The following is a 9,494-nucleotide window of genomic DNA, read 5'->3' on the forward strand; positions in this document are numbered from 1 at the left end:
ATGGCTTGAAAGCGAGGACACAAATAAACAAGTTCCTGCAGCTGCAAAGCGACCTCCCCATGCCGTGCTTCAGTGGCAGTGACTGGGCCCGTCTCAGGGTTCAGGGTTTAAAGATGGTTGCTCGTGGAAATTGTATCCTTGGTAGGCTTTAATAATTATGCCATGCTTACAGTCTCCTTTGCTGCCACATGGTCATGTTCGTTGGCCGTGCTCCGGCTATCATTACTTAAACCCAACTATGAGCTTTCTGTAAATAATAGGACATATTGATTGTAGAATGCGGTGTAGCAACGTTACTAAAGACGAGATTAGAGATTGGGAGTTTGTGGGCGTCAGTGTACCGGTATACGTCAATTGGTCAGGGGCCTATGAAAAGCTTCGCTCAGCATATTTGTTGTGTGCCCCTGAGCTGAAAATGCGGAGAAGCCTAATAGATAGAAGGTTTAACGACGGGTGTGTCCGCTTTTCCCGGCATATAAGAAGTCTTCTACACTGCGATCTAACCGTTATATTTATGAACCTGTTGCAACTATCGCAATGAAATACATCAACCAATATGTGAATATTAACTCTAATAAATCCTCCTCAAATTTAGCATAGCAATTTTAAAAAATAAGTAATGGATTAACAAATACTTTCGTGAAATTTGCTCCAACCACACACTCAATCATAACGAAGAATTAAACAGATTAAGGGTAATTGTAACCACGCTTGACGTGTCCTGCAACGATACCCGCGGTGGTAGATACGTCGAAGTCCCAGTAATACTCTGGTTTAGCACATGACCCAAAGTCAACAACTACCTTTTTGCTGCCTACTTCGACCTCCAAAACTATCTCAACCCTTTTCCCGCCTACTTCCTTATACAATTCAAAATCTAAAGCTTCACTTCCAGAGAAGTGATATGCAGTGTTCTCAAACTTCACAAAGGCCACATTCTCGTCCTCTGCCTCTCTGTTATCATATAGGTAAACTAATGCATTGCCTTTCGAACCGTCTTTGAGAGTCACTTTAATTGATTTGAAGTCACTATACCCAAGGTCGCTCAATGAATAAAAGGGCATGTTATGTTGGTTTCCCTTCTGTTCCACCCAGAACATGACTTCCTGAGGATCATGCTTAGGATGGCCCTTAAACAGGCACAGCGTAGTGCTGCTAATTTTCTTCGCGGATGTCGAGTATGCCAACGCCAGTAGGACAAAAATAACTCGAAATATGTACGACATTCTTAGCTCTGCATTAGTATGGCTCATTTTCAATTCTTTGATAGATATCTCACTCTAGTATGTCCAATTCAAATTTTCGTCGCGGGGGAAATCAACTCTAACTTTGGTGAGGGACCAGTTCGTTCGCCGTATATAATCGTTTCTGAGGGAGGGGTTCCTTTTATGTACTTTCGTACTTAGCCTGTACTGTTGCACTGGGTGCTTCCGACCTGATGGTTGCCATATGGTTGCACCATTGGTTGCAGCAGCCATAATAGGAATATGCGCAACACTGGAATTTTCATGCATGTATTCGCACCGGCCGAAATTGGACACATCTTATGTCCGAAGTAACAATCGTGGATATGAGACACGTTGGATGTAGGCTGCGTCGAAGCCGTGAATAGGGCATACGTGCAGGACGCGAGCACTACTTGCTGACAGGATCATTTCCAGCCTCTTTGATAGCAGACTAATTGAACCACTTGACAGTCCCAATTGAAGGATTTGACAGTGACAGGTCTCCGTTTTTGGCACGCGAGAGTCAGCTTATACCGTATTCGCAAGTGCGCTCAAGTCATATAATATATTAGACACATAACGGATACTTTGGATGGCAACCCTGCTGGCCTGATTGGAACAATACCAGCCGCTCATTTACTAATAGACGTTTTCTATGCACTACTTTCGCAGAATCTCAAGGTAAAGTCTACGGTATACCCGCCCGTGATCGCCGATCGAATGGGTCCAGTGGAGAGAACAGGCCTGATGATTAATACCGGCACGATCGGACGAATTGACATTTGCTTTTAACTCAGACAGAACAGGGTTAGAGAACGATAGCAATCTGGTACCTTGTACTTTTTCGGCTTTATCATATTAGCAGAATATTCAAGTCCACAGACCTTGCAGACGCGCCTCTAACCTAACCCGTAAGTCGGTATTTTCCTTCGATTTTTAATCTTTGAAGCCAAAATTGTCTCGCTTGACTCTTGCATGTTACATATTAGCTTAGCTTGTGTCTCTACCGAATTTGGCAGCTAAAAGTACATATCCGTGACGAGCTGTTAAGCTTTATCGTTAAGAATTAAAATTGGTAAGGTTCCTTTCCCGGACGTATTGCTCCTCAAATTCTGCCCAATTGGCCAGTAAGTGAACATCACAATCAATAGGTAGATGAAAATTGTTGGTTGTAATATAGCTGAATTTATCCAGTGCCTACTGTGGAAGCTGGCTGTGAGTGACTAGTCAGCTATATAAAAATAGTACCGAGCAAACGTATATACACTTAGATCGCCTCCGCCGATTACCAAATTCAAGCTGAATAATGCTGCTTAATTCAGTGCGTTCTAACTAGGCACGCAATTGGCGCAAACGGGTGTACGCTAATGCAACGCTCCAGCATAATACCTAGCCAAGTTAAGAAGTCTCTCATATCTAAGCAATATGGAATTGAATGGGTGCTTGAACCCGGACACCGAAACTTGATCATCCCTTACCCTGCCGAAACTTATCGTACTGCGATAATTCGCAGCTACCCAGATTTGTCTGTCTTAGCTACAAAACGTAGACCAGCAGTTAAGAATTATGAGAACAACTGAAGACGGCTAATTCGGAATTGTTGGGTGGCGTGGGATCACGAGACCCAGTAATGATTTGAGCTGACTCTAGGCATCGCTAGTAACTATTGCCAGCGCATTTCTCTGCCCGCACTGGCGCGTACTTGTTTGCATTGGTCGTCTTTCTTAAAAATGAATGAGAGAATTCAGCGCACTGTTGCCATAGCTCTTAAGTATATACCACAAATAGTTACTTGTCAAAGTTGCGTATGGAAAACAGATGGCCGGGAACAGAATAAGGCGTCTGACATTAACTGTTTTAGTTGGCCAATTTTGGTAGCGGACCATACTACCCATTGTGAACGGGTAAGCTCCCCATGTTGAAGTGAGGGTAGCATGAGGCGAAAGGTTAAATATTAGTTATGTGGCAATAGCTACACTTTTGGTCCATGACATGTCCACGACATGGTCTCTAATGTACCAAAGTTATCAATATAATCAGCACCAATAAATAGCTACCGCGGAATAAATGACGGTATTATTCACATATACGTGATCTTCAAGCCGGTCGAACATATTCGGCAGTGGTGGTCAGCTTCGACTCACAGCTCTCCTGAACCGCGGCGCTGACCTATAACGGAACGCAAGCGGCTGATAAAGGACGCCTCGCCGTCTAAATAGTACCATTGAAGATTCTAGCAGTCTAATGGAGCTTACAGAAGCTACCGGCTGCCGCGCGACGACCTGATAATCAGTCGTCGAAGAAGCTAACGCGAAAATGGCAATTCCCAGTTTAACCGGATTGTGGTCTCCGTAAGTAACAACTTTTCCCGGGCAAAGCGACATAACATTCGACTGGTAGCCCATTTAACATGTCTAAGCCTATTTTTAATCCATGCGTGCGTACGAGGGAATTTTATCATCCGTGCCGCACCGCCAAATATTTAGGCCCAAAGCTAGTACACAACGCGCAACCCATTTCTCATGCATTCAACCACCGCGTCCTCGAGGTTATTTTCCTGTGCACGTACGGAGTCCCAATGGTCGAGTGCTATTACCATAGTCGCAGCAGCAGCAACCACAAGCCCGCTTACCTGAACTTTGTAAAATTCATGGAGTCCGTATGGGGCGAAGTTACATTAACAGCGTAAATCTGGCCGTGGACAACGGTGTCAAGTATTCTTTTTTGCAAGAGGGTGTTTCAAAAAAGCACGTCTTTATAGGCAAGTTGTTGTCATTGGTGCCACATATGAGACATATAAATTCATTACTCATCACAGCGTGTTGGCCTTGAAATAACAACTACAGTACTGTCTATGTTTAGTCTATAACAACTCGCATCCTGCAGATTTTCGCGCCAGTTAACTGTCAAAACAATATTAACAACAATATCAACCACAACGAGTAATCTCCTCGAACCCACCACAGTACATATTATACTACAAAGTGTCTCCCAACGATTTCTACATTGACCCCAACTCTATTGCAGTAAATTCAAGTTGGGTTCTCCAACTTCTGGCTGCAGCGAAAGGGTCGATATCATCAGAGAAAATCTCGAAACGGCAGGTAGCTTTTGCGACATCTGATGTACGAAAGGACGGGACTAAACGCCATGACCAGCCAACGAGCGCGTCTTGTTAACACTAATGGCGTCGATCATGGGGCACCAACGAGCCAGGTGATATAAGCTGGCCGTCTGCCACGGCATCTGATCCGCCGACGCTCTCTTCCACAAATCGTTTGCCTTGCTCCCTGATAAAATCATGATATCTCCCGATTTACACCTTCCCGACGTAGATGTAGCAAATTTGCCATCTATGCAGCAGTTCATTGATGTAATCACAGCAGTCATCAGTGCGGCTGACACTAGCTTTGCATTCGTCATAATAAAGACTGCGACGGCTGAATGTAAGAATATAAGACATCCCAAAAAATTTCATCTCATTGTCGTATGGGCGGAATTCCTAAGTTATCATCTTTCACATAGGAATCACGTATATGACAGCTGAAGCGATAATAACAATTAAGTTAACCAATCGTGCGTCATAATTCTCCGTAACTAAGTTTATGTACAGTTGTAGAACTATAGTTATTACGAGTAATATATTAAATAATTATTGGCTTTACTAATACCGATTGACCCATCCGTCTTGTGCATTCCTGAGGTACGTCAAGCTGTCTGTGTGGGAATGATGGAGCGCGATATAGAATGTGCACTTAGTTCATGCGGACCGTAAGTATGCGCGCGGACAAATAAAGTGTTTCTGAACAAAGTATTTCCTGGGCAGTAGGGGATGGATTAACCCTAAACCTCTCGTGCCGTAGGTGGGAAACCCCAACTAACCTGATAAGGCTAGGATAAATTTTCATCGAGATATCGCTTCTAGCATTAACGGACAGTCCCCCGATAGGTTCTCGCGCCAGACAGACCATACATCTGTGAATTACTTTTGTCTCTTACTTGAGAACGAAAGACTCACCCCATGTATGTATATATATGATACCCAAGCGGACAAGAGTTTAGGATATATTCAGATCTGTACCGATGGTGTCACCGCCGCGACCCCGAGACGGCAGAGGAGACCGACGCGCGAACTGACGTCCTTGGCTGACTCTAATAAGTTGAGTTTGATGAAGTGTCAGGGTGCGACTGTTGGCTGACCAGCACATCAACAACGATCCAGCCTAGAACTTCCAACAAGGTGTGAATTGACTTACAGCAGTCCGCATGACTGACGCCAGTGAGTCTCGGAAGCTAGCGAGTCGGTTCTTACGTCGACGGGACTCTGTCGTCTACTCCACTACGTCAGGGTTTAGGTTTAATATCTGTCGTCTACTCCACTACGTCAGGGTTTAGGTTTAATAGACAGCAGCACCGAATATCACATTTGGCAAGGCCAATGTTCTATAACAGAGTTTAGGGGGTATCTAAAGTATTTTGCGGCGGAATTGGTATGTTCTGCAACTGCGGAGACTAATGACTTTTATTCGGATGTGTTGTGGAGCCGGCAGATAGATATTGGAACATTTCTGGACTTGCTGAAGGAAATTGGGTTTGATAAAAATTGGGTTTCGATACAAAAAGGTGACATGGAAAAAGTGTACGACAGTTTTGTTTTTTTTACAAGCTCTTCAACCTAGAATCGATATGAAATGAGAGTTATAAGAGGCAACTAGTGATGAGAAGCAGCTCAGACGGGAACGGGAAGCTAATATCCCATGCTAGAAAGAGTCTGCTGTAAATAACTCAGTGATTCACGATATCTCATGATTGCTCAGAAGGCAGAGCGTATTATTTCTCAGCTGTTGAGAGGTGGTCTCGTGAGCCGGAGAGCATCGGACAATATTGCTGCACGACCGTTTGCCATCGATATGATCGATCATATAGTTGGCATGACGCTTGCTAAAAGTGACGATCAATCGTTGTGAGAAACTTATACTTCCAGACGTCCGAGACCAACGAAACCAGCAAACCTGACACAGAAAGCTTCTCTCTCTGCTCGCGTTTCATCAAGAGTGTGGGGCGTGACATATAATACTTCAAACGAACGCGTTCTCTCCAATCTCTAAGAAAGCGTATATAATCTCAAATTCGATCTCTGTATAGCAGGAGATACTACGAAATCATCGAGACAAAATTCTTCCAAGCGTATGACGGACCCACAACGCATTCGCCTTCAACAGAAGTGATGCCCTCACTAATATCCAAGTAATGATCAACCCAAGCCATACTCCGCATATAATCACCATCTGTCCGGTGACCCTCATATACACAAGCAGGGAAGAAAGTGAATACAATACCGGCCGAGCCCTGAACTTCGTCTGAGTCGCGGAGATATTTTTAGGCAGTGCATCAGCGATCTGCCAAGCCACTCGATTATTGATCTTTTCCCAAGTAGCATGACAGGCAATGTCTCGACCACAGCTCCCCATGCTCGCGCGCAGTTCCACATCTCGCCCCAGCTTCTCTACACACGCCACGAAACCTTCCAGATCCGACGGGGCAACTAAGTATCCTGATTCCCTGTCCTCCACGATTTCGGACGGCCCTCCCATATCACGCGCAACCACTGGGATTCCACTTGCCATGGCCTCTAAAACAACGAGTCCAAATGTCTCGGTGATGGAGCAGTGAAGGAAAATATCAGCGGAAGCATATGCTCGAGCCAGGTCCTCTCCTTGTAAGAAACCAGAGAATACAACGTGATTCTCCATTTCTCTAAAAAGATCTTTTATTTCTTTTGCAACGTTCGCATTGCAGTTTCCGCCAACTATCAGAAGCTTGAAGGGAAACTTCTTCGCGATTAAGCTTCGCGCAACTTCTGCGAGAAACTCGAATCCTTTTTCTGCAGCTAATCGAGCTACACAAACAAGAATTATTTCATTATTTGGAGCCAGTTCTTTGCGATACTCTGGAGATCGGGCCAAGGGATTAAAAAGGTCAGTTTTGACTCCTCTCCTTAGATTGAGCAATTTGGAAGACGGCACACCTGCTTTCTCCAAATACTCCCGGACACCACGGGAAGGGAAGAAGACCTTTCGTACCGATGGGTGACTAAAGAGATAACCTTGGACGGCGCGGAATACCCAGACGCCCCAATAAGAAAGCGGGATCGGGAAGAGGATTTCGATATAGGCTGAGAGGTCGGTCTGGAAGTTGAGAAGGACGGGAGGTTGATGGCTCAATTGCCGTAGTTGGAGGAGGACTTGAAATCCGAGAGAAGCGGGACTAGCCAAGTAGATGATATCGGGCTGTTGCTGGAAAGCCCTTTCGAATAACTTGTCGATACGGAATGGGTACACAACAGTCAGACTCGTATCATATGGCATCGGATAACCTCTCAGCCGGATCTCAAAGTCGTCAATCTTCTCGGTCTTCGACTGCTGCCCTTTGTATTCTGGTGCCACAACAGCCACATGAACGGAATGGGCGCGTAGATATTGTACTAGGCTTAATGTTGTGCGACTCACTCCATTCACTGGTCCGAATGATTCTGTTGCCAGGAGCACATGCTTGCCTTTTAGAATCGACGGAAACTCGATCTCGTCATGACTGAAACCTTGCTTAGATGCAGCTTTGCGACGAATATGGCCGGTCCCCGTAATTTGCTTTGGGCTGTCGAAATACAACTGCTTCGCGTTTTTGAAATCTCGAGATCTGGGGAGGATGAAGAAGGCCATGACCTTACGGCGCCTTAACTTAAGTGTTCCAAGATTGGCACGATTGCGCGTTCCTAAGCCGGTTGCACAGGAACTGACTGAAGAGATTTATCTGGTGGGAAATGGGGTATGGAGGCATTGTCTACTAAGTAAAAAAAACAGATGAGCATCCCTCGCCGAGGCGTTCTAGCGCAATAACGTGGTGTTGAGTATGATAATACGAGACGCGAGGGATTCAATGATGGTTGTGGTCAGTCCGCGCGACAGTTGTTGACGTGCAAAATACGCGCTTCGGCCCACGTGCATCGTTATCGCCACCGTTGCTGGTTCGGTTCTCGCGACGTTGAAGCCAGCATCGCCATATCCATCCCGTTGTGTGCCACCTCGTGGATCAATCTGTTGGACAAGAGGAGTCAATACTAAACCCTATTCGACTTCTCGACCGTCGCGGTTGAAGGATGCTCTAGTGATTAGCAAAGCAGTCGATGCAGGTGCAGGCAATCTCAATATCTCATTGCGGAATAGGGTTACGGTGGGGCACATGTGGTGTCCCAATGGACCGCGACGAGTGGCCATCCAGGTTTGAGAGTTCGGCAGGTGGGCAGCAGCAAAAATGAGCATCCACTTCGTGTCATCTTGACTTCCCGCACGAGGCTCTCTGATTGGATATTCCCAGTCCAGAGATCATGCCTCTTGCCAATGCAGCACGACTTCCCGTATCTTTATTCCACGCGTATATTTTGGTAGACTAAAACCAAATTTTGATTCCTATTCCGGCAACATCCCTCCAACTCACCCCATCCATTTTCAGACGACGCATTTGTTGTTTGAAAGTAGAAGCTGCTAAGTTTAGGATATTATATACAAACCCTGAACCCAGAATTGCTAGATTTTTCCGAAAGCAATTGCATTATGTGAACCGAGAATTGGCATACAGTACATAGGTCAATTTAATCCTTCCACAGCATTATGCCATAACTGCATAGAGGTTTGCTGTTGTCCCACGAGAACCAGGAGCTTGCCAGATAATATGTAACCACTGCTTTCAGGGCCACATGGCATCCCTCGAGTCGCGAAGTTGCACTGATGCCGAAATTGCCCATTCGGGCCTTACCGAGCGACAAGAGGGGACCGATCACCGCCGCCGACGAGGACACCGGGACACTGCGAGTGATTTGACTTGATTCACTCCCTACCGCCCTGCAGAGTCGAAGAAGATATTGGTCCTGAGATGTCGATGGGGCTCGGCTCGCTACCCCCTATCTCTTGCTCTAGTTGCTGTTTTGGCTCGTTTGGTTCTGTTTGTGTTCTGCATGTTACGTTCCTTATACGGCTACTGGTGGTCCATTTAATTTTATATTTTTATTTTCCTTCGTCGGCGTAAACTACGAATAATGAGAATATTTGAGAATTATTTGCGTAATGTTACCAAGTCCAAATGATGATTTGACAACAATCCACAACAAAAATGACATCTATCAAAACATCTAAGGGTAGGAGGAAAAAAAAGTACTTCGAAATAGGCCAATATATCTCTCCTGCCTATCTCTCATACCGGTTTGCATAGAGT

At 45.4% G+C, this 9,494-nt stretch overlaps 3 protein-coding genes across 3 annotated transcripts; all 3 read right to left on the reverse strand.

Annotated features, from left to right (window-relative positions):
• Positions 1–492: 492 nt before the first annotated feature.
• On the reverse strand, positions 493–1,353 carry V1508DRAFT_427213 (uncharacterized protein). The gene is made up of 2 exons (XM_066941653.1): positions 1,280–1,353; positions 493–1,227 (listed from the first exon to the last, which is right to left on the reverse strand). The coding sequence occupies exon 2, from the start codon at positions 1,224–1,226 to the stop codon at positions 690–692; it is 537 nt and encodes a 178-aa protein (XP_066792617.1). The 5' UTR covers position 1,227; positions 1,280–1,353; the 3' UTR covers positions 493–689.
• A 2,820-nt stretch (positions 1,354–4,173) lies between these two features.
• Positions 4,174–4,902, reverse strand: V1508DRAFT_427220 (uncharacterized protein). Its single transcript, XM_066941654.1, has one exon. It carries the CDS (start codon positions 4,647–4,649, stop codon positions 4,368–4,370), a length of 282 nt encoding a protein of 93 aa, XP_066792618.1. The 5' UTR covers positions 4,650–4,902; the 3' UTR covers positions 4,174–4,367.
• Positions 4,903–6,388: 1,486 nt separating this feature from the next.
• V1508DRAFT_406890 (uncharacterized protein) lies at positions 6,389–7,945 on the reverse strand (the record flags this gene model as incomplete). Its single annotated transcript, XM_066938810.1, has 1 exon — positions 6,389–7,945. The coding sequence occupies one exon, from the start codon at positions 7,943–7,945 to the stop codon at positions 6,389–6,391; it is 1,557 nt and encodes a 518-aa protein (XP_066792619.1).
• Between the last annotated feature and the right edge of the window lie 1,549 nt (positions 7,946–9,494).

The sequence above is a fragment of the Lipomyces doorenjongii genome (genome assembly GCF_038497915.1).
Source record: "Lipomyces doorenjongii strain NRRL Y-27504 unplaced genomic scaffold V1508scaffold_114, whole genome shotgun sequence".
In the NCBI taxonomy this organism is placed as follows: domain Eukaryota; kingdom Fungi; phylum Ascomycota; class Lipomycetes; order Lipomycetales; family Lipomycetaceae; genus Lipomyces; species Lipomyces doorenjongii.